The 27410-nt window shown below is 32.9% G+C and overlaps 1 protein-coding gene across 1 annotated transcript in view; it reads left to right on the forward strand.

The window, feature by feature from the left end:
* Positions 1–27410, forward strand: part of LOC149803238 (uncharacterized) — a 55174-nt gene that overhangs the window by 10791 nt on the left and 16973 nt on the right. Inside the window, exons 2-3 of the mRNA XM_089952880.1 lie at positions 17985–18140; positions 26291–26492. Coding sequence (XP_089809006.1) covers positions 17985–18140; positions 26291–26492 — 358 coding nt within the window. The remainder of the gene's footprint in view (positions 1–17984; positions 18141–26290; positions 26493–27410) is intronic.

Consider the following 27410-nt stretch of genomic DNA (forward strand, 5'->3'; position numbering starts at 1 on the left):
ATACATGTAGTTATAATATATGTGGATGAAGTCTGGCTATTGCCAACAGAGCTTAAGTCTTACCTGAAAATAAAGTCAAGAATCCAGCCATTAAGCTGGCCTCACAGATTTTCAACAACATTATTTAAATCTTGGCTTGCCCCTACTTGTCCATCATTTTTTATACCATCTCATTTTTTGCCAACCTTCACTCACCAGTTTTCATGTGTTACCAATTTGTGTGGGTTACCAATTTTCATGTATTACCAATTTGTGTGGGTTACCAATTTTCATGTGTTAACCAGTTTGTGTGGGTTACCAATTTTCATGATGCTTTAACCATGAATTTAAAGACCCAATGATCCTTGTGTGTAAACAATAAGATTGCATCCACAATTTACCAATCTAAACACAGACCAAATTTGATACCCACAAAATTAAATTAATTAAAATTATTGTTTTATATCCAGTTAAATTTAGTGTTCAAAGAACCTTTTTTTTTATATAAAATCTGAAATTATTTATTCTTCAGAATGAGCTGAAAATTACAATTACTGTTCACATGTGAGAACAAATAATTAATAGAAAATGTATAGGACATTACAAACAACACAGTTTGATTAAATTACATCTGGAATCAAGCAATCTTTCTGGAGTAAATTATAGATAATACAACCTCGAATCAAACAATCAATTCAGATAAGGTGCTCAACATTTTCGTATTTAGCATAGGATTAGGTTTTTAAAGAAATAGAATTTTACAATATTTCCTCACTGGTTATCCTGGTTGTTGAAAGAAATTTTGATATGTGATTGATGGTGTAATTGGGTTCTAGAGCATACAGCTTGGTCTTACTTCAAATGTGCACCTATCAAAAAACTGCTAGCTCTACTTGGTGATTTTCACTTTCTAAAGTTAAAAGGTAAATTGCAAACAAAAAATAAGCTGATAATTTTTAAAACTTTTTATATATTTTCGTAATTCATTCATTGCACTTTCAGAAACTGGTATTGTATAGTCTGTCAAAATTGGTTTTATCTGTTTTAGTCACTGCTAAAGATAGCATAATTTACACTAATTCAGGCTGATTTTTTGAGCATATGGAAGCAGCCATATTGGTTAGCTATGTGCTTAGATCATATGCAGTTTCCACAAGTACAATATCCAAGGAAATTTCTGCCAGAGTATGTAAAAGAAACATTGAGGTATGGCAACATTCTATCCTTTGTGCATGTTGCAAATGTAAACAACTTCTCTCTACAAATGTCAATTTCTCAAGTATGTAATATAAGAGCACCCCAAATTATTAGAAAATGCAATCCCATGAGGTTACATCTAGAGTCAAGCAAAGGTGGAAATCACTGACAATAAAGAGCCATTAGATTATGTCTAGAATCAAACAGTCTTGTTGGTGGAAATTACAGAAAATGCAGTCCCATTAGATTATATATTGAATCAAGAAATCCTGTTGGAGGAAGATATGTCTAGAATGAAACAGTCCTGTTGGTGGAAATAATAGACAATAAAGTCACATTAGATTATGTCTAGAATCAAGACAATTGCAGACAATACAGTCTAATTGCACTACATCTTTGATTAAGCAATGTTTAGAATTGGATTCAATTAGAGACACTTCAGTCCAATGCAGTCCCATTAGATTGCATCTAGAGTCAAGCAATCCTAACAGAGAAAAATACAGTCCCATTAGATTATGTCTAGAATCAAGCATTCCTAATAGAGAAAAATACAGTCCCATTAGATTATGTCTAGAATCAAGCATTCCTAATAGAGAAAAATACAGACCATTAGATTATGTCTAGAATCAAGCATTCCTAATAGAGAAAAATACAGACCATTAGATTATGTCTAGAATCAAGCATTCCTAATAGAGAAAAATACAGACCATTAGATTATGTCTAGAATCAAGCATTCCTAATAGAGAAAAATACAGACCATTAGATTATGTCTAGAATCAAGCAATCCTAATAGAGAAAAATACAGACCATTAGATTATGTCTAGAATCAAGCATTCCTAATAGAGAAAAATACAGACCATTAGATTATGTCTAGAATCAAGCAATCCTAATAGAGAAAAATACAGACCATTAGATTATGTCTAGAATCAAGCATTCCTGATAGAGAAAAATACAGACCATTAGATTATGTCTAGAATCAAGCATTCCTAATAGAGAAAAATACAGTCCCATTAGATTATGTCTAGAATCAAGCATTCCCAGTAGAGAAAAATACAGACCATTAGATTATGTCTAGAATCAAGCATTCCTAATAGAGAAAAATACAGACCATTAGATATGTCTAGAATCAAGCTTTCCTAATAGAGAAAAATACAGTCCTATTAGATTATGTCAAGAATCAAGCATTCCTAATAGAGAAAAATACAGACCATTAGATTATGTCTAGAATCAAGCATTCCTAATAGACAAAAATACAGACCATTAGATTATGTCTAGAATAAAGCATTCCTAATAGAGAAAAATACAGTCCTATTAGATTATGTCAAGCATCAAGCATTCCTAATAGAGAAAAATATAGTCCCATTAGATTATGTCAAGAATCAAGCATTCCTAATAGAGAAAAATACAGTCCCATGAGATTATGTCTAGCATCAGGCATTCCTAACAGAGAAAAATACAGACCATTAGATTATGTCTAGAATCAAGCATTCCTAATAGAAAAAAATACAGTCCCATGAGATTATGTCTAGCATCAAGCATTCCTAATAGAGAGGAATACAGTCCATTAGATCATGTCTAGAATAAAGCATTCCTAATAGAGAAAAATACAGACCATTAGATATATGTCTAGAATCAAGCAATCCTAATAGAGAAACATACAGACCATTAGATTATGTCTAGAATCAAGCAATCCTAATAGAGAAAAATACAGACCATTAGATTATGTCTAGAATCAAGCATTCCTAATAGAGAAAAATACAGACCATTAGATTATATATAGAATCAAGCATTCCTAATAGAGAAAAATACAGACCATTAGATTATGTCTAGAATCAAGCAATCCTAATAGAGAAAAATACAGACCATTAGATTATGTCTAGAATCAAGCATTCCTAATAGAGAAAAATACAGACCATTAGATTATATATAGAATCAAGCATTCCTAATAGAGAAAAATACAGACCATTAGATTATGTCTAGAATCAAGCAATCCTAATAGAGAAAAATACAGTCCATTAGATTATGTCTAGAATAAAGCATTCCTAATAGAGAAAAATACAGACCATTAGATTATGTCTAGAATCAAGCAATCCTAATAGAGAAAAATACAGTCCCATGAGATTATGTCTAGAATAAAGCATTCCTAATAGAGAAAAATACAGACCATTAGATTATGTCTAGAATCAAGCAATCCTAATAGAGAAAAATACAGTCCCATGAGATTATGTCTAGAATAAAGCATTCCTAATAGAGAAAAATACAGACCATTAGATTATGTCTAGAATCAAGCATTCCTAATAGAGAAAAATACAGACCATTAGATTATGTCTAGAATCAAGCAATCCTAATAGAGAAAAATACAGTCCATTAGATTATGTCTAGAATCAAGCAATCCTAATAGAGAAAAATACAGACCATTAGATTATGTCTAGAATCAAGCATTCCTAATAGAGAAAAATACAGACCATTAGATTATGTCTAGAATCAAGCAATCCTAATAGAGAAAAATACAGACCATTAGATTATGTCTAGAATCAAGCAATCCTAATAGAGAAAAATACAGACCATTAGATTATGTCTAGAATCAAGCATTCCTAATAGAGAAAAATACAGTCCATTAGATTATGTCTAGAATAAAGCAATCCTAATAGAGAAAAATACAGACCATTAGATTATGTCTAGAATCAAGCAATCCTAATAGAGAAAAATACAGTCCCATGAGATTATGTCTAGAATAAAGCATTCCTAATAGAGAAAAATACAGACCATTAGATTATGTCTAGAATCAAGCATTCCTAATAGAGAAAAATACAGACCATTAGATTATGTCTAGAATCAAGCAATCCTAATAGAGAAAAATACAGTCCATTAGATTATGTCTAGAATCAAGCAATCCTAATAGAGAAAAATACAGACCATTAGATTATGTCTAGAATCAAGCATTCCTAATAGAGAAAAATACAGACCATTAGATTATGTCTAGAATCAAGCAATCCTAATAGAGAAAAATACAGACCATTAGATTATGTCTAGAATCAAGCAATCCTAATAGAGAAAAATACAGACCATTAGATTATGTCTAGAATCAAGCATTCCTAATAGAGAAAAATACAGTCCATTAGATTATGTCTAGAATAAAGCAATCCTAATAGAGAAAAATACAGACCATTAGATTATGTCTAGAATCAAGCAATCCTAATAGAGAAAAATACAGACCATTAGATTATGTCTAGAATCAAGCATTCCTAATAGAGAAAAATACAGACCATTAGATATATGTCTAGAATCAAGCATTCCTAATAGAGAAAAATACAGACCATTAGATTATGTCTAGAATCAAGCAATCCTAATAGAGAAAAATACAGTCCCATGAGATTATGTCTAGCATCAAGCATTCCTAATAGAGAGAAATACAGTCCATTAGGATATGTCTAGAATCAAGCATTCCTAATAGAGAAAAATACAGACCATTAGATATATGTCTAGAATCGAGCATTCCTAATAGAGAAAAATACAGTCCCATTAGATTCTGTCTAGAATCGAGTAATCCTAATAGAGAAAAATACAGACCATTAGATTATGTCTAGAATCAAGCATTCCTAATAGAGAAAAATACAGACCATTAGATTATGTCTAGAATCAAGCATTCCTAATAGAGAAAAATACAGACCATTAAATTATGTCTAGAATCAAGCAATCCTAATAGAGAAAAATACAGACCATTAGATTATATATAGAATCAAGCAATCCTAATAGAGAAAAATACAGACCATTAGATTATGTCTAGAATCAAGGAATCCTAATAGAAAAAAATACAGACCATTAGATTATGTCTAGAATCAAGCATTCCTAATAGAGAAAAATACAGACCATTAGATTATGTCTAGAATCAAGCATTCCTAATAGAGAAAAATACAGACCATTAGATTATGTCTAGAATCAAGCATTCCTAATAGAGAAAAATACAGATCATTAGATTATGTCTAGAATCAAGCAATCCTAATAGAGAAAAATACAGTCCATTAGATTATGTCTAGAATAAAGCATTCCTAATAGAGAAAAATACAGACCATTAGATTATGTCTAGAATCAAGCAATCCTAATAGAGAAAAATACAGACCATTAAATTATGTCTAGAATCAAGCATTCCTAATAGAGAAAAATACAGACCATTAGATTATGTCTAGAATCAAGCAATCCTAATAGAGAAAAATACAGACCATTAGATTATGTCTAGAATCAAGCAATCCTAATAGAGAAAAATACAGACCATTAGATATATGTCTAGAATCAAGCAATCCTAATAGAGAAAAATACAGACCATTAGATTATGTCTAGAATCAAGCATTCCTAATAGAGAAAAATACAGTCCCATTAGATTATGTCAAGAATCAAGCAATCCTAATAGAGAAAAATACAGTCCATTAGATTATGTCTAGAATCAAGCAATCCTAATAGAGAAAAATACAGACCATTAGATATATGTCTAGAATCAAGCATTCCTAATAGAGAAAAATACAGTCCATTAGATTATGTCTAGAATCAAGCACTCCTAATAGAGAAAAATACAGACCATTAGATTATGTCTAGAATCAAGCATTCCTAATAGAGAAAAATACAGACCATTAGATATATGTCTAGAATCAAGCATTCGTAATAGAGAAAAATACAGACCATTAGATTATGTCTAGAATCAAGCATTCCTAAGAGAGAAAAATACAGTCCATTAGATTGTCTAGAATCAAGCATTCCTAATAGAGAAAAACACAGTCCATTAGATTATGTCTAGAATCAAGTATTCCTAATAGACAAAAATACAGTCCCATTAGGTTATGTCTAGAATCAAGCATTCCTAATAGAGAAAAATACAGTCCCATTAGATTATGTCTAGAATCAAGCATTCCTAATAGAGAAAAATACAGTCCCATTAGATTATGTCAAGAATCAAGCAATCCTAATAGAGAAAAATACAGACCATTAGATTATGTCTAGAATCAAGCATTCCTAATAGAGAAAAATACAGACCATTAGATATATGTCTAGAATCAAGCATTCCTAATAGAGAAAAACACAGTCCATTAGATTATGTCTAGAATCAAGTATTCCTAATAGACAAAAATACAGTCCCATTAGGTTATGTATAGAATCAAGCATTCCCAATAGAGAAAAATACAGTCCATTAGATTATGTCTAGAATCAAGCATTCCTAATAGAGAAAAATACAGTCCATTAGATTATGTCTAGAATCAAGCATTCTTAATAGAGAAAAATACAGACCATTAGATTATGTCTAGAATCAAGCATTCCTAATAGAGAAAAATCCAGTCCATTAGATTATGTCTAGAATCAAGCATTCCTAATAGAGAAAAATACAGACCATTAGATTATGTCTAGAATCAAGCATTCCTAATAGAGAAAAATACAGTCCATTAGATTATGTCTAGAATCAACCAATCCTAATAGAGGAAAACACAGTCCACTAGACTACATCTAGAATCAAGCAATAATATGGATACAATGACAGACAATACAGTCTGGTTAGATTATATCTACAATTAAATAATCTTATTTTAGGAAATTTAAGTCTGGTTGATAAATCCAGTGTTCAGACTTAAGCTGTTGGAAATATTGGAAAAATCAACGACTGATGAAACAAAATTTATGTTTGGTTTAAGTTTGAGCAATCAAATATATTAGTTTATGGATCAAATAAATGCCAGCCACCAACAGGGTATAACTTGTATATTTGTTGTATTTTTCTTCATAATATTTGTAATATAATTGTCACATTAATATCTACCTAAAAGCAAGGAATAAAATTTGATATCAAGTTTTACAATATCTGTAAAAGCCATTTGGTTTTGATATTTTTAGACAATATTTTCACATACAGTACCATTTGCTTTAAAGAATTATATTGCACTACAAATTTCTTATCGTAAAATAACCATAATATTTTAATGAAAAATGTGTACAATAGATGAATCATTAAAAACAGAAAACTTTAGCTGGTGGAGGTTTAATTTTCATGTTTCAATTGAGGGTAGTGAATTTAGCTTTGCATTTTGAAATGGAGTGGATTAATTTAAGATAGCTAATTTTGACATCTGAATCTCACTTGCCAATTCAATAGTTTGTCATTTTTCTTTAAATGGTTATGAAGCCATTTAAGTATTTAAATAAGTACACAAGTAATGAAAAGAACTGGTTGAAGTCATATAAATGCACCCATATGCCATAAACACATATATTTCACTGTATGCCAGAAACACATATATTGAACTGTATGCCATAAACACATATATTTCACTGTATGCCAGAAACACATATATTGAACTGTATGCCATGTACACATATAATGAACTGTATGCTGTGAACACATATATTTAACTGTATGCCATGAACACATATATTGAACTGTATGCCATAAATACATATATTGATCTGTATGCCATGAACACATATATTGAAATGTATGCCATGTACACATATAATGAACTGTATGCTGTGAACACATATATTTAACTGTATGCCATGAACACATATATTGAACTGTATGCCATAAATACATATATTGATCTGTATGCCATGAACACATATATTGAACTGTATGCCATAAATACATATATTAATCTGTATGCCATGAACACATATATTGAACTGTATGCCATAAATACATATATTGATCTGTATGCCATGAACACATATATTGAACTGTATGCCATAAATACATATATTAATCTGTATGACATGAACACATATATTGAACTATATGCCATGAACACATATATTGAACTGTATGCCATAAATACAGATATTGATCTTTATGCCATGAACACATATATTGAACTGTATGCCATGAAGACATATATTGAAATGTATGCTATGAACACATATATTGAACTGTATGCCATGAACACACATATTGAACTGTATGCCATGAACACATATATTGAACTGTATGCCATAAATACATACATTGAACTGTATGCCATGAAACCACAGTCTGAACTATATGCCATAAACATATATTGAACTGTATGCCATAAACACATATATTGAACTGTATGCCATGAACACATATATTGAACTGTATGCCATAAACACATATATTGAACTGTATGCTATGAAGACACATATATTGAACTGTATGCCATAAACATATATATTGAACTAAGTGCCTTTCTTCTGGCTGTGTATAATTGTATTTCATGATTAGAAAATTCCTTTTGTATGTGTGTAACCTATATGCCATGATTAGGACATTCTTCTGGCTATGCATGATCTATATGTCATGATTAGGGCATTACTTTTTATGTGTATAATCTATATGTCATGATTAGGACATTACTTTGTATGTATAAAATCTATATGCCATGATTAGGACATTACTGTTTATGTGTATAATCTATATGTCATGATTAGGACATTACTTTGTATGTATAAAATCAGTATGCCATGATTAGGACTTTACTTTGTATGTGTATAATCTATATGCCATGATTAGAACATTACTTTTTATGATTATAATCTGTATGCTATAATTAGGACATTGCTTTATAATCCATATGCCATGATTAGCACAACCTTCTCTCTGTGTATTATCTGTATGCCATGATAAGCATATACCAGTACTTCTGCCTGTGTATTATATGTAGGCCATGATTAGCACATCCTTCTATATGTGTATTATATGTAGGCCATGATTAACACATCCTTATATATGTGTATTATCTGTATGCCATGGTTAGCACATACTTCTGCCTGTGTATTATCTGTATGTCATGATTAGCACATACTTCTCTCTGTGTATTATCTGTAGGCCATGATTAACACATCCTTATATATGTGTATTATTTGTATACCATGATTAGCACGTTCTTCTCTCTGTGTATTATCTGTATGCTATGATTTGCACATCCTTCTCTCTGTGTATCTGCATATCATGATTGGCACTTCTGCCTGTGTATTATCTGTAGGCCATGGTTAGCACATCCTTCTATGTGTGTATTATCTGTATGTCATGATTAGCACATTCTTCTCTCTGTGTATTATATATAGGCCATGATTAGCACATACTTCTGTCTGTGTATTATTTGTATACCATGATTAGCACATCTTTCTCTTTGTGTATTACCTGTATGCCATGATTAGCACATCCTTCTCTCAGTGTATTATATATAGGCCATTATTAGCACATCCTTCTCTTTGTGTATTTTATATAGGCCATGATTAGCACATCCTTCTCTCTGTGTATTATTTGTATACCATGATTAGCACATCCTTATCTCTGTGTATTATATGTATGCCATGATTTGCACATCCTTGTCTCTGTGTATTATCTGTATGCCATGATTACCACATCCTTATCTCTGTGTATAATCTATATGCTACAATAAACACATCCTTGTCTCTGTGTATAATCTGTGTGTCATGATCACTACATCCTTCTGACTGTGTATACATGTAATCTGTGTGCCATGATTACTACACTGTTCTGTCTGTATAATCTGCATAATATTGATAACTATATTGAATTTTTCACCATGGACATGTATTTACAATACCAAATAGTAAATTATCAGAGTGCTTACCTGAGAAGGAGGATCCTTTAATAGATATTGCCCTTTTGAGTAACATGCAATTTAAAACGCTTTTCTCAACACTTTATTAGAAGCCATTCATATTTCACAAGTGTTGGTCAAGTTCTCCATTGAAAGAAAATTATATATTCAAATGGTATGCTCTTGTACCTTTTAATTTTTGGTGCAGGAAGCATACAAGACAAGTTACCATATGTAGCAACCTTAGTTGGTATCTGTCAATATCAGTTTGAAACCTTGTCAAAGAATAATATTGCAATCATTCTTTTTATTGCTAAAAGAGTCATTAACTAAGGGGACCCTGTACAGTAATCATTCTTTTTATTGCTAAAAGTGTCATTAACTAAGGGGACCCTGTACAGTTCTAGAGATGTTCTATACACAGCTGCATCATAATAATGCAATAAAACTCCAAAATGGGATAGGTAATGATCTGAACCATATTCTAAATGGTTTTCATTAGTCAAGGACCAAAATGAATAAATTCAAGTAGTAATGTTTAACACAAAATTGAATTTAAATGACCATAACCTTCTTATTAGGATGGTGACAGGTTTTTTGAAGGACGTTTTATTGAGAGGCCATTATTTGATATGCTTAGTGATACAGAGGCTTGAAAACCCATATTGACCAACACATGTCAAAGAAAACTAGTTATTGCCCATCCTAGGATGGGAGTAATCAAATTTGAATATAAAAGTGTTTTAAAAAAATTGTTAAAAATTAAAACAAATTGAAATGAGAAAGTTTGAAGATAAAAATACATGTACATGAAAAATTAAAAACAGTTGAGATGCCACAGCAAATTTCTATCTTGTGACCTCTTATGGCAGCCTGGACAAATGTGGGTATATATATATATATATATATATATATATATATATATATATATATATATATATATATATATATATATAATATGTTAGTTAAAGGTACTTTCAACAGATCTCTTTTCACACTATGCCAAGGAAATGGGAACTGTTTCCAAGGACACATTGATGTGCAGTCAATCAAGTCTGTATCAAAACTTTAACCCTGGATCACAGTTCCTATGCTCTACCGACTGAGCTACCATGGTTCCCAAAACTTTATGAAGAATAAATATATATATATATATATAGGTTGCCAAGTATGCAATAAATTTTGTCAATGAGCCATAATGGGGGCGCTAACCAGTTATTATGTACTTTTGAGAGAGTGACGTATGTAAGGTGAAGTTTGCATTTTAAACATGCACATTGGAGTAAATGTTGGCATACCTCTTTGCTACATTAATGTAATTGTGGATGATATTTCTTTTGGAAATTGCACATGATCTAAAGCACACTGCTAACTAAAATGACTGCTCCCTTGTGTTAAAAAATCTGCCTGAATTAGGCTAAAGTACACTATCCATAGCAGCTCTTAAAATATGGAAAATTAATTTTGCCAGACTAGACGATACCAACTTCTGAAAGTGCAATGAATGAATTACCAAATGTATAAAATGTTCAGGAAGTGAAAATGACCAAGTGGAGCTAGCACTTTTTTGAAAGGTGCACATCTGGAGTAAGGCCAAGCTGTGTACTCTATAACCCATATTACACCCATCAATCATACACCAAAATAAAGGGAATTAAAGGTTCTTTGAATTATACTTAAGATATACAAGGTCTTTTTTAAATAGCCAGTATAACCAGTGAGGAAAGGCAGGGAAATTCTTTTTCTTTAAAATTCTAACTATGCAAAATACGAAACTGTAGAGTGCCACCAATAAGCCTTATAATGTTATGTGTATAGGTTGTCAAGAGTGCAACAAATTGTGTCAATAATACTATTATGAGTCTTATAATGACAGTAATCAACATTTTCAGCACTTTCTCTTTGTGTTCAACCCGTTGTCGTGGTTAAACTATGAGTAACTTGGTACAGTGCCATTAATTACAGTAGCATACAACTCACCAGCAGCCAAAGTAAACAAGGTAAACCTACCTTCATGCATGAGTAGGAGGTTGTTTTGTTTTTAAATAATTGCTAGTAGTTGGATTGACCCCTTGATGTCTGTGCAGTTTGTCAGACACATTTGACTCATCTATGGAGATATATGGTAAATGAGACTTGAAAAGAGGTTTATTGATAATTCTGTGCAAGCATATACCTAGGCTTGTTGACATAAATGTCAATATTGAAACTGTATCACTGTGGAAAATGTCTATTGATTGCAATAAATAAGCCCCATAATTTGTTCCTGCCACTCTAATTGGCATTTCAAGTACTTAAGGAGAATTTTATGACGTGTTGTGATGTAGCAAAACTGTAGTATGAGTACCTTACAACAGTACAGACATACGAATCTGTTACTCATCAGAGTGTGTACAATTTTCTTTAAGGTCTTGACTGATTTCAGTTCAAAAATGGTTGGCGGCATTTTGATTCTTGTCAGATAAATTGTGTATGTCTTCATAACATGTATAAAATATATACTCAGAATATTACACATATTACAGATGAATATTTGAAAATGGAGGAATTAATAATGAATTTAAACTGTATTCAAATTGTATGCAGTTTCTTATTCTGTTTTCAACCAGCCCAATTCAAAAATGTGTTGTTTGCTCTATGTTCACTATGGAGAATAAGTAACTAGAACATTTGGTTTGTCTCAATGTAGAAATATATACACTACCTAGAGTCAGTAACTAAAACACTTGTTTTGGCTATATGTGGTACCATGTTCACTACCTTAGAGTCGGGGCCCTGAGTGGCCGAGTGGTCTAAAGCGCTCTCCATTACAGATCACTGCCATCTCACCTCTGTCTGCGTCGGTTCGAGTCTCGGATTCGGCTAATGTGGGTATGTGAGAAAGCTTGCCAGTAGCTTATCGTGGGTTGGTGGTTCTTTCCAGAGTTTTCCCGGGTTCTTCCTCCACCATTAATACTGGCCACCATGTATAGCCTATCGTGTGCTGAAAAATGGCTTTAAACCCTACATCAACAACAACAACAACAACCTTAGAGCCAGTAACTAAAACACTTGTTTTGATTATATGTGGTACCATGTTCACTGTCCAGAGTCGTTGTTGTTGTGTTTAACGCCATTTTTCAGCACATGATAGGCTATACATGGCGGCCAGTATTAATGGTGGAGGAAGAACCCGGGAAAACCCCGGAAAGAACCACCGACCCACGAGAAGCTACTGACAAGCTTTCTCACACACTGTCCAGAGTCAGAACTAAGACACTTAGTTTGTCTCTAGTTAGTACCACATTCATTACCCATAATCATTAAACTGGTCATGAATGGCTGGTATAGTCATACATCATAGTGATATGGCTGAAAAATTGTAAAGCTACGTTAAAAATCCAAATCTCACACACATATTTACACATACACACATACTAAAATGGCTTAATAAGAAAGTGGTTTTAAAAAAATGAATTTACATACATATATGATTAAAAAGATTTTTTTTTTAAATTTAGAACACGCTTTTCAAAAATAAAGTAGCAAAAATGAGAAAAAGTATTAATTTCCTTGCGCAAGGGAACCCAATTATAATGAGCTTTGTAATAGCATGGTCATGTCGTGACTCCCATTTTTTGTTTGTCATTGATGTTCCTAATTCCCTTACAATAATCTAAACATTGCCCAGGGTGAAAAGAATATCAAATTAATAAAATTAAGTTGTAGCTCACAAATCATAACTCATGTTTTTGCACAGCATTTATTAATTTTATCAAGCATGGGTCTGTTTTAATCCTGACTGTTATATAAATTGTCGGGTTGTAAGATTATTACCATATATTTCACTAGCGCTTAGTTTTATTCTTGTCCCTGACCCCCAACACTCATCCATACATTAATTGAATTTTTGAACATTTTTGTCATACTGTGGGTCACTGCATAATGCAGTGACAGTAACTACCATGCCATATGAATTTCATATTTTAAGGATCATACCCTTTTTTGACATTTTTCTGAGCCTTTTTCTTTGGGATACATAAATTTACTTCTCACTGTATAACCAGGATTGTGCTGATGTGCAATTAAATCCTGTAAATTCATATGTACAAGTACTGTATTGTGTGTACTGTACATGATGTACAATTCTGCCTAAGTGTAATGTGTTTTCCCACCAGGATCACTGTACCTGTTTTATATTAACTTGTATACTCACTTATAAGTCAAGTCCAACTGCAAATACAATAGAGCCCAATCTGCTGTTGCATAATGTACTGGCTGATCAGGGTCCATGTTATCTGTTATACTAATTATTCTAAAGAAACTACATAGATCCAGATCTGCCAACACAGTATGTGATGGCAAATCTGGGTTTATGGAGATTGCTGTAAGTTGAATTAAACTTTTAAGTGAGCATATATGAAGTGCATGTTGGCACAAATTGCTATATTTTCCTCAGATTAATGGGTATTCTCTCCATTGTATTGATCAGGTCTTAAATATCAAGTTTATACATATAAAAAGGGCCATTGCTAGTTAAATCGTAAGTAATCTAAAACCTTGTTTGTGTCAATGCATAATTAGATACTAAGGTTACAGCCCTGCTTAATGGTATTCTTTGATTTAAAGCACAAATAACTATGGGAAATTAATTTATTAGTATCATATTTATGTACACATGCATGGTGACTTTGCAAAGTAAATTAGGTTACTATGTGTATCTTTTAACATTGATATTTGACATTTTCTTTGCAACATTCTTTAATTTAAAAGGCAATCTTAATACAACTTTGTCATTGTAATTGTTATTGAATGCAGATACTGTGTTAGGCATGGGGTCAGCTAATGGTATTTTCAATGTTTCTTTGGGTATGTTTTCATATGATTTCTACATGAATGCTTGACTACAATTCACATGAAATACAGTTATAGTAATATAAGGCTAGTAACTAATAATTATTTCAGATCATCTGTTCAGGTACCTTTCAGAACAAGCAACTGATCAACAAAGTTTCTATAATACCAGATCGGATAAACAGCTAAATTCCATTCTGTTGAGTGCTGTCTTTTGTCTGCAGCCATTGGGGGGGTTTAGCCATAGACATGCCCTAGTACATCAAGCTTAACCTCTTGTTATAAGGTTGATTGATTTCAAAACTTTGTAATGTAGAACTTTTGTGAACTACATGGTAAACCATAAATAATTCTTCAATCTTTATGAACATAAAAAACATTAATTGCATGACCTTGCTTAAGTGTAAAAATGAATGGGCTTAATGTCTTCTTTAAGATTTTAAAAAAGTACTGTAATTACTAAATAGCCTTGAGATGCCTCACAGGTTTTACAATTATTACCATATATACTTACTTTTTTAATTTGACTCCAACTACGTATACCCTGATTTTCCCTCAACTGATTACTTCTAACATTATACAGTGGCAGATCATGGCCAGTGCAATTTGAAGTTGGACTGACTTATAAGTGAATGTATATGGTATGTTTTTTCTTTAACCATACAGGGATATATACTTCAGATACATGTAGTCTCACTGCCATTTTATGGATGTGAATAGTGGGGAATGAGCATATGTCAATGAACTACTCTATCAAATTCATGCCATTCATGTTTCCATTGTGAATATTCAACAAACCTTAAAAGCACTCAAGTGATAAAGATTGATCACATACAGTTTGCAAAGTAATATTCATTTTAGAAATCTATAACAGGTGGAAGAGTGTCAAAAGGTTATGATGTTTATCAGTCGGGAGCTTTTTTATTCCATTTTGGATTAGTATATGGTTTAGTCTTTAGCTGTGAAGAACTCCTAAAAACATTTGAAAATCAAGTTCTGATATTAAGTTGTGTGTTGTAATGGAAAGCAAGGTTTGTATTAGTTTTGAGTTGTTCTTTTCATGGCCAGTAAAAATTAAATAATTTATAGGGATTCAGATTTTGTTTTTCTTTATATTAGTTTTGTATTAAATTTGTAAAGATGTAAAATTTTACAAATCCTCATGTCTCAGTTACCATCTTGAGACTTACATTAGAAAGAGTGTGAGTGTTTTTAAAATACATTTTTCAGCATTTTGTAACATTTTAAATAAATTTGTTGACCATGATTTGTTACAATATTCAGTTTTGTCTTGACATTTATGAACATGGACTTCAAGACCTCTGTAAAGTCAATGTCTTTTTAACCATGACCATTGTACACTGTGACAATCTAGACCTCTGTAAAGTCAATGTATTTTTAACCATGACCATTGTACACTGTGACAATCTAGACCTCTGTAAAGTCAATGTCTTTTTAACCATGACCATTGTACACTGTGACAATCTAGACCTCTGTAAAGTCAATGTCTTTTTAACCATGACCATTGTACACTGTGACAATCAAGACCTCTGTAAAGTCAATGTCTTTTTAACCATGACCATTGTACACTGTGACAATCTAGACCTCTGTAAAGTCAATGTCTTTTTAACCATGACCATTGTACACTGTGACAATCTAGACCTCTGTAAAGTTAATGTCTTTTTAACCATGACCATTGTACACTGTGACAATCAAGACCTCTGTAAAGTCAATGTCTTTTTAACCATGACCATTGTACACTGTGACAATCAAGACCTCTGTAAAGTCAATGTCTTTTTAACCATGACCATTGTACACTGTGACAATCTAGACCTCTGTAAAGTCAATGTCTTTTTAACCATGACCATTGTACACTGTGACAATCAAGACCTCTGTAAAGTCAATGTCTTTTTAACCATGACCATTGTACACTGTGACAATCTAGACCTCTGTAAAGTCAATGTCTTTTTAACCATGACCATTGTACACTGTGACAATCTAGACCTCTGTAAAGTCAATGTCTTTTTAACCATGACCATTGTACACTGTGACAATCTAGACCTCTGTAAAGTCAATGTCTTTTTAACCATGACCATTGTACACTGTGACAATCAAGACCTCTGTAAAGTCAATGTCTTTTTAACCATGACCATTGTACACTGTGACAATCAAGACCTCTGTAAAGTCAATGTCTTTTTAACCATGACCATTGTACACTGTGACAATCAAGACCTCTGTAAAGTCAATGTCTTTTTAACCATGACCATTGTACACTGTGACAATCTAGACCTCTGTAAAGTCAATGTCTTTTTAACCATGACCATTGTACACTGTGACAATCTAGACCTCTGTAAAGTCAATGTATTTTTAACCATGACCATTGTACACTGTGACAATCAAGACCTCTGTAAAGTCAATGTCTTTTTAACCATGACCATTGTACACTGTGACAATCAAGACCTCTGTAAAGTCAGTGTCTTCTTAACCATGACCATTGTACACTGTGACAATCAAGACCTCTGTAAAGTCAATGTCTTTTTAACCATGACCATTGTACACTGTGACAATCTAGACCTCTGTAAAGTCAATGTCTTTTTAACCATGACCATTGTACACTGTGACAATCAAGACCTCTGTAAAGTCAATGTCTTTTTAACCATGACCATTGTACACTGTGACAATCTAGACCTCTGTACAAAGAGGCCTTCAAGAAATTAATATCAGCTAATATCACTTTGACTACTGTATTGTCTTGCTTTGGAAATGTTCTATATTCTAAATGCTTTGAAGGGTTGACTGGAAATTGGCATAGGTTCTATTACCCATTGAGATACAAAACATAAATTTGGAACACAAACAGAATCTGTAATTTTCTTCAACTTTATGACCTAGTTTTCTCCACTCCTCATGCTAGAATTTTCAGCTAGAGGATGAGAAATGAATTTTCACACAGTTGTATCTTCTGGAAAAAGTTAAGGTATGTTACAATGCTTAGTTTGGTTGCTGTAGTCAGTGTTAGGTTGCTGTAGTCAATGTCCTTCTACACTTTCCTTGTCACAAACATTACCATAATTAACTAAGTTGAACCTTTGTAAAAGTTCTGCACCATAGCTGTTGTTGCTCATTTCAAAAATTGCTCATAACAGCATGTATTGCAAAAAGTTACTGTTTGTCATAGTCATAATTTTTTCCAATCTCTCACTCTCTTTATATATATATATATATATATATATATATATATATATATATATATATATATATATATATGCAGAAATATATGTTGCTGAAACCTTTATCTTTTTAAATTTCTACTTGTGAAAATAGGTTGCAGATTGAGGATGTTTAATGAAAAAAGAAATAAAACAAGTTAAAATAAATCTTCAGTAATAATTTTTTTCCTTCACATTGCAGTATTTTAGTGGCAGTAAATTATTAAGTCCAGTGCGGCGTCCACCTTTGTGTCCATCAATGCATGTATCACAGATCCGGTTTGGGTCAAACCACGAGGAAGTTTCCAAATGGAATACAAACTACACTGAAACATATGTAGAGAAAGAAATTATCCCTGTAAGTATTGAGCTCATAATGACAAAATTCACAAAGATGGTCTAATTATATGTATGTTGTTGCTATGAAAAAATGTGATAATATTATGTCCAGCTGTTTTATAACTTAGGGTTTCATTGGGTGGTTGTCAGTAAAGAGGTGATTTGCCACTTACAAAAGTTATGGTTCGTATGAATATTTTATCCAGAGTTATCACTCTTTAAGTAGAACAAAGTCTGCCATTTCTTTTTTGAGTCAGAACAATAAAACTATAGCTTTAAGAGTTATCTCACCTTTTATCTGACATTAGCAAAGTTCAAAGACAGTTTCACGATATCTTCTGAATATCTTATAATGCACAAAAAAATTACTTTCTAAAACTTTTAGCACAAAATTCAAAGAACAGATTGTTTGTGTTATTCCTTTTGTGAATATCTATATTGTGTGCTTAACTTTTATCCATGATGCAAAATTGTAATTTAAGATGTTTGTTTGTAAACATGTTTACATAACTGACTTTTTTCCATGATTGTAAGTTGTTAATAAGATGTTGACATAGCTTTTTGAGTAAAGAATATTATAGAAACGAACTTGCTTACATTTTGATGGTATTTTCCAAGTAGAAATAATACTAATCATTCTGAAAAACACAAGGATTCAGGTATGTTATAATCTTGATATTTGCATTTCACGTATTTTGAAATAAAATTAATAAAATTTTAATGTCGTTGTCTTTCATCATCAACCATAACAATGACCCTGGGTATAAATCCTATAGCCATTGTAAACATACCCCACAACCAATTTTTGTATTTCTATTCCCGGGTACTTTTATTATGGAGGTACAAATACTATCACATACCAGATCTACCATCACATAATGCACAATCAGATCTAGGTCTGTGCAGTTTGTTAGGAGTAATCTGTAGAAGAAACAAATAGACCCTGATCTGCTGGTGCAACATACAATGGCAGACAAGGGTAGATATTGGTTGCAGTAGGACTCGACTTATATGCAAGTACATGTACATTCAATACTAAACAATTGTGATTCTAAAATACACATATCATGCAAACACACAGTACAATTTTTTTTTATATGATTGTTAAATGTTGTTCTTGTTTTGTGTCTAATGCCATATCTCAGCTCAAGATGGGCTATACTTGGCAGCCAGTATAATTCATGGAGGAAGAACCTGGGAAAATCCTGGTAAGATCCACTGACCCACAGGAAGCTACTGTCAAGTTTCTCGCATGCACACACTGGCCAAACCTGAGACTAAAGCCCGTGTGAATAGAAGTGAGATGGTAGTGATCGGTAAATGCAAGCACTTTCGATGACTCTGCCACCCGTGGCCCCTATGATTGTTATATGAGTGCCTGCCAAACTGTATATGATCATATAATGTTGTGTATTTGATCAACATTTTATGCAATATTTTTTCTAGCTTAAGGGGGAGACTAGAAAAAGTTTTATTTAGGGTATGAGAGAACTAATTTGTTTTTACTGTTGTCCTTTAGAAAACTGATTGTAATTGAAATATGAAACTAAACTATTGATATCTATTCTGTTATTGTCAGTGAGTGAAAATATTTAATTTTCAGCTCTTCTGGCTGGAGTCAAGAAGAGCTTGTGCAATTGTATTGGGGGCGCTCACCAGTTATTATATACTTTTGAGAGAGTGATGTATGTAAGGTGAAGTTAAAACATGCACAGCGGAGAGAATATTGGCATACCTCTATGCTACATTAATGTAATGTGGATGATATTTCTTTGGATATTGTACTTTTGGAAATTGTACATGATTGAAACACACTGCTAACTAAAATGACTGCTCCCTTGTGCTAAAAATTCAGCCTGAATTAGCCTAAAATACACTGTCCATAGCAGCTATTAAAATAGGGAAAATGAATTTTGCCAGACTAGACAATACTAGCTTCTGAAAGTGCAATGAATGAATTACCAAATATATAAAATGTCAAAAAAAGTTATCTGTTCTTTTTTTATACAATTTACCTCTGAAATTCAGGAAGTGAAAATGACCAAGTGGAGCTAGCACTTTTTTGAAAGGTGCACATCTGGAGTAAGGCCAAGCTGTAAACTCTATAACCCATATTACACCCATCAATCATACACCAAAATAAAGGGAATTAAAGGTTCTTTGAATTATACCTAAGATATACAAGGTCTTTTTTAAATAGCCAGTATAACCAATGAGGAAGGCAGGGGAAATTCTTTTTCTTTAAAATCCTAACCCTATGCAAAATACGAAACTGTAGAGCGCCACCTTAAAGCAAATATAAAAATGTTTGCAATTATTTTTTTTCTTTCATATAATTATGTATGATGTTCTGAATAAAATGATACATTCATATTGATGTTAAGCATGAAAATAAGCTAATTATGCTCATTTTGTTCTTGCTTACATAATTTGCCATGAGGCATGTTTGTGTGAGTAGTGACCTTAATTATGGGGAAATTAGAAGTCTTAGAAGATCGGAATAGAGTCAACTTAAATTTAAAACTGTTGCAATAAGTAAAAGAAATATATGGTGAAAATGGTTCTTTTCATTTATTTGTAATGAAATAAAAAAAATAAATGATGAGAAAGTGAATAGGCTTCTTCAATATTAAACAATGGGCCAATATTTTACACTTTGACCTTTATGAACCTGATGAGTTACCTCCCTTTTCAAATTGTAAAATTCACTGTTAATATATCAGAAATAATTCTGGCTAGTTTCATGTTCCTGTCATTCAGCATAACATTAGTTGCTATGTTTACAGTGGCACTCTACAGTTTCTTATTTTGCATAGGGTTAGGATTTTAAAGAAAAAGAATTTCCCCGGCTTTCTCACAGCATCTTAAATTCAGAAAATGCATAACACGTGCTGATGCAGTCTGGCCAGTGTTATTAAAATAAGAAATGGCTGGCATAAGGTCTTTTAAGTTTGCATAAATAATGCTGATTTGTCACTCGCTGTAGCTTCCATTACACCCCCCCAAAAAAAACCCAGTAAGTATCAATGTTTTACAACCAGTGTCATTTGGGGTTAACTGCTGTTGCAGTTGTTTGTTAGGTAGAAGTCAGCTAGGAGAGTGATCTTCAGTGATTTGTACCTCTTGTTCATGTTAAAATTTTGTATGAATATGCAGTGCTTTAAATGCTGACATATATCTCGATGGATGTCTTTGCAACCAAATTTTGATATTAGGTATCATTTTTGAGTGCCATGATATGCTAATGAGTGAGTAGATGGACCCATGAATGTGTCATTTAAGATTGCTGGTCTGTTTACTATTTTTTAACATTCTTTGTTGACAGTAGTCACTCCTTGTCATTTGTGGTTTAATAGTTTGCTTTGTTGGAATAAAGCAATGATAGGTAATTTCATTTATGTTTATAGTATGTAGCATGTAAATATACATGCTTGTCAGGATATAAAATGATCATCCCTGAAACTTTAATTTCTGCACTTATATAGTTCACGAAAACTGAATGTTGCTAATATGCTGAAATAAAAGATTCACTAAAATTAAATGCCACTCAAATAATGTGATTTACAGTGTGGTTAACATCTTAATGAACATGGACAAGTTCATATCAATTGGAAGAGGGGATTCCAACTTATTTTGCTTGATGAAGAAAAGAATTCACTTTTCTAGATGAAATTTATTGAATATTAGTTATTACCACTGTGAATATCAGATGCTAGATTGTGCATGTTGCAGTGCTTTTTCCATTTGTTTCAAGAACACTGAATTCTGTTCAATTTATTTATTGTTTTAACAAATGTTTTATTGTTTGCAAATGGCACTTTGTCCATATATTTCATCATATAAATTTTCTGTATTTTTTTATATAAGTAGTGATATATTTGAACCAATCTTAATTTTTTTTTACCAGTTATGAAAATCTAAATAAATATTATAAAATATATTTCATCTGCATGCTAATTGATGAGGAGTTTTACATCAAATGCACGAAATTATAAATAACCATGTCAGTTTTCCTGCAATTATATTTCTTCACATGTTTGTTACTTATTTTTCTTTTTAAAATTTCCAGTTATCTCCCTTGATGCCCAAATTGTGTAGTTTAGAACCAGTGGAGGCTTTTTTACAAACTTAAATTTCTAATCAATGAATAGCATTACTGACACCAATTTCCATAGAAATTATTGCAAAAGAATGTTATATGCTTTGTCAAGTGAATTATCTTTTATTTGGTTCACAATGTGTTGATTTTGAAATTGTAGTTTTTGACCAGGGTTGCAGGAAGAATCATATACCTCATATAGCACAGTGACAAAGTGCAGCACGCTATAAATAGAACACCTGTTACCTAGCTGACCGCATACACATAGGCCTGCCTGTGAATTGATAAGCAATGTAGTGATGTTACGTTTAACTGCAGTTTTAACCATTTTGCGTTTTTGGTACACATCTATTATATGTGGAAAAATTTAAGAGTAAAGTCCAGTTGTTATAGCTGTGTAATTATTTTTCATGGAAGAATATTTTATGTGCTTTAAAATCAAGAGAGAACTCGTTCACTGTCATGTCAGTGAGGCCGCGTGACCAACCGTAGCTGCAATTTCCCATACTCGAAATTTACAAGGTTTTTGTGTGCGTCTACATCACTAAGTCATCTGAATTTGATAATTTGTAAAAACTAATTGCTGCCTACATCAATATCAGACTTTACCTAATTTATTGAATCTTTTGTGGTTGTTATTCTAATTGTGAAAACTTCATACATACTGAATGAAATCCGCGGCTGCCATTTTGGAGAGTGGAGATTACGACCCAGTTACTTTAAATAGCAGGTATCGACCAGTGCATGAATAGTGACCACGTGATCTGATGTAATTGTCATTCGCAGAAATGAATGTAGTATCTAATAGGGGGGTTTTCCCCGAAAGTGGCGCTACGAAAACTAGCTCAAAATGGCTGATGTTTACAGCAGGCATCAAAAAGCGCTTCCATGCGAATCTTGTAGAGGCGTCATAAGGCGCTTCCATGCAAATGGAGTAGGGGCGTCCAAAGACACTTGCATGAGGTAAAGGGACTTAACTTCTGATATTTCTCAGTTTGTAATTTGGCATTGCATCTCCAGACTGGTTCAAGTATAATGATATACTTTAAATCATTAATATAAACCTTATGCACTTTTGTGAGACAACTACAGTGTGACCCCGCTATAGCACACTCCATTTGGATATAACACAGTTGTGGTGTGGCTCCCAAAATGTAATATACTTATATTTTCCTAGTGCATGAAAAAAAATCTTTCTTAAAAGTAAAAAAAAATGGTACAAAGTTTATATTATCATTTTGGGGAAGAAATCACATACATAAAATACAATATGATTGTGGCATGGATCCGGAAATTTTATATGTATTTTTCTTATACATGAAAAAATTGTTTTTTCTTCTTAAAAATACAAAAAATGTGTAAAAAAAAGTTTATTCAGGGATCGTGCAGGGCTTTGCCAGTGTCACAAATTGTAAATTTGTTCCTTATTAGTGGCAAAATATACTATCTGGCAATTTTATTAATTTACTGGCAACATTGTTGGCTGTTAAAACTTGTATATACAACCATTGGTTTGGACTAGACAAATTTGGAGGCCCCATGAGTGGAAGCTGCAAACTTGATATAAAATACACTGAAATTTATCTATTGTTACATAAAATTCACAGAAAGGATTGATACGGCTGAAGGATCTTTCTTAAAACACTCATACAAAAAAGGAACAGAAGAGATAGACATATCATGAATACCAGAAGAACAAAGACCCACAACGTGCAGAGTAATGGCTGCTCTAGGAATAAGAAATATTCACAAATGTAGCAGTCTGAACATGAGTGGGAAGATGGATACATTTTGAGACCAAAAGGAATGGAACTTATTATACCATACGGGGAAATAGACATTGTAGGAGGAGAAATCATTGTGAAAGGACCGGAGCCCTCTTTGAGGAAAAGAAAAAAGAAAACAGCAGAACATCACATTGTGTATATACCCATGGAAATTCCACTGGAAGTTACAGTAGAGCAAATTAACTAGGGCGAGAATGGACACCCATCTGGGATACACAATAAAAAACAGCACAAGAATACTAGAGATAGAAAGAGAAAAAATATATTCAATAAAGAAAGTATTGTTTCTACATGGCTTTTTAGCAAAAATGTGTTATAAAGGATGTATATTCCACAGGAAATGCCAGAAATGTAGGAAAGTGGGGCATGCCTAAGAGGTGCCAAATACAATAGGAAATAACAAAACAAAAACAACAACAGACCCACCACATTAGCAAGATACTATTTCTAAAACAGAATAGACAGCAGCAACCAATAGAAAAAGAAAAAGAGAAGCAAGATCATTGACAGCAGTTGACCCAACAACACAAGGGCAAACAACAAAAACAAGAACAACAACCAATAGAAAGAGAGAAGCAAGATCATTGACAGCAATTAACCCAACGACACAAGGGCAAACAACAAAAACAAGAACAACAACCAATAGAAAAAGAGAAGCAAAATCATTGACAGCAATTAACCCAACAACACAAGGGCAAACAACAACAAAAGCAATAACAACCAAAAGAGAAACAAAAAGAAACACACAAAAAACCACAGAACCAACAACAAAAGCAAACAAAAACAACAACAAAGGAAATAAGTGAACAACAGCAACAACAACAACAATTAAAAAAGCAACAAGAAGTAATGCAAGATAAAGAAAAAGAACAACAAAAAGAAAAAGAAAAAACCCCAAGGATAACTAATGGATGAACAGAGAAAAGAACAGAGAAGAAGGAAAAAGAAAGCTATAATATCTATAAGTCAGAAGTATGAAAAGGACCAATCAACAACAACATTGGAAGAAAGCGAAAGATAAAGAAAAATATATTTGTACAAGCTAACTTATGATGAGGAACTGGAGGAAACAAAGTATTACATCTGAGAGATGGAAAATCTATCTTAAACTGCAAAATTGAGGGGAAAAAACCACACACAAAAACAACATAGCAGCATCTATAAGGACATAACCCCATACCATCAATCATACAATCCATACAAGTTCCAAAAATATTGCAATTATCAGATTAATTATACAAAAATCATAAATGTAAAGAATATAGCATTAATTTTTTGACAGATAAACTAAGCTTTTGGGTAAAATTACCTTGAAAGTTTATGCTTACAAATGCTACCACCAGCAGCTTAAAGCACAAAAGAAGTTTTAATGACTTGGGATGTACCGAAAAAAGCATTTGTTATGTGATTGTGCTATATTTTCCCCACTGAATTCAGACTTATATGACCTGTGACAAAATTACTAAATATTTTAAATCTATGTGTGCATATTTTTGATGAAATTACTTGTATTGTGGATTCAATGTATGTGATGAGATTCGTGGGTGATTACATGGTGTTGATACTCTATTCATGCTATACATTAGATGTATATATAAACAGTATACACGTATATGTACCAAAGCATGGTTCTCTGAAGAAAGTAAAATGTTATATGTGCCTTTTCTGTTTTAACTATAGGTGTATGTCTCATTTAATATGCATTGATTTAGGATTTGTAACATGGCTTTAAAAAAAATTCATTCATATCGCTACAATGTCTGCAGTATGGCAGTTGATAGTGATGTCTAGCATTGGGGCATTATGCCACAGACATATAGCATGATGTCCCACCCAGTCACATTATCCTGACACCAGGCCAACCAGTCCTAACACTAATGTCTTAATACTTAGCACCTAGCAAGGCAGCTGTTAGTACCATTTTTGTAAGTCTTTGGTATGACTTGGCCAGGGTTTGAAACCATGATCTCCTGCTTCTGAGGTGGATGCTCTAACCACTAGGCCACTGGAGCAGTATGCATGCATTGATTTAAGATGGTAATTGTGCCAATGAAGCACGTAATTTATGCCCGGATTTATTACCTACCCCACTCCTACCACCCGCAATTTGTTTTGGGCACATACATCATTTTCTTCAGCCTACTGACCTAGTTGCTTATTACACAGTTCAGTCTATAACATGGTCAGGTTCTATGGCTCTCAATTACCATGTTATAGCAGGGTCACACTGTAATTATATGAAAGTGTCATTAATTTTACCTGCATCATTGTATTTGTTTGCAGGCCAATCGTCTTCATCTCACCTCTTTTGTCCATCGTATTGACCAGACAGAAGGAGCAGACATGAAGAAAGTGGTAAAGGTGGATGACAAGAGCCCTAGCTACTGGTCCCAATACAACCGCATACACAGTAAACTGGGATTCATGCTAGGGCAAGGGGTCCCTAGGGAACCACCAGTTAGGCAAAGCTATAATGTACTAACAGGTAAGTTACTTGTCCCAGAACAACAGCATACACAACAAACAGAACTTCATGCTGACACAAGGTCACTAAGGCACCACCAATCAGGAAAATGGTTATCCTTTCGGCCCTTGAAAGCATACTATGACAAGTTAGTTTTAGCTCTAGCCTCTACTGGTCATAGACCAGAAGAACTAATGAGATGGTATGTTGTCCGTCATCCATTGTCTGTCATCTCTCTGTCCATTACCACCACTTTGTTATCGCTACTCCTCCTAAACTACTTGCTATGAAACTGTACACAAACTTTCATCCCATGGTCTAGTTGGATCTGAGAATGGTGACACTTGGAAATCGAATTCGCCTGATGTCCAGTATGGCTGCCACAGTGGCCATCTTGAAAATTTTGCTTTGTTACTCCTGAATGTAAATTTGTATTGTCATGGGTTTTCATAGAAAGACTTTTTGTGATGTCTAGTAGTTGGTAGGCACAATCTGAGGTGAAATATTGCCACCACAGTGACCATAATCTAAATCTTATTATCACTACTCATCCTGAACAAAAAGTAATACGTACTGCCATGGGATTTTCACCAGAAGACTTTTTATGATCTGTAGTTGGTCCCAAATAAAAATGATGTTAATCTGGTGCCCAATATGGCCACGATAGTGGTCATCTTCAAAATACTGTTATAATTACTTTACATGAAAGTATGCTTGTATCAACATGTTTTTTTTTATTAAACAAGTTCTTATTTAGTCAGTTATTCCATTTAGATATTCAATATATCTGCTAAGGTGGCCATGTATAAAACTTGCTACCAGTATTTATCCTGAATAAATGGTCGTATCAGCATGAGTTTTTTGCTGAGAGACTTCTTATGATGTTCAGTAGGTTGTAGATGAAAATGGTGCTGATCTGGCTTCAAATATGACTGGCAC

Source organism: Sinohyriopsis cumingii, chromosome 3 (assembly GCF_028554795.1).
Source record: "Sinohyriopsis cumingii isolate HCF-2022 chromosome 3, ASM2855479v2, whole genome shotgun sequence".
Lineage (NCBI taxonomy): Eukaryota > Metazoa > Mollusca > Bivalvia > Unionida > Unionidae > Sinohyriopsis > Sinohyriopsis cumingii.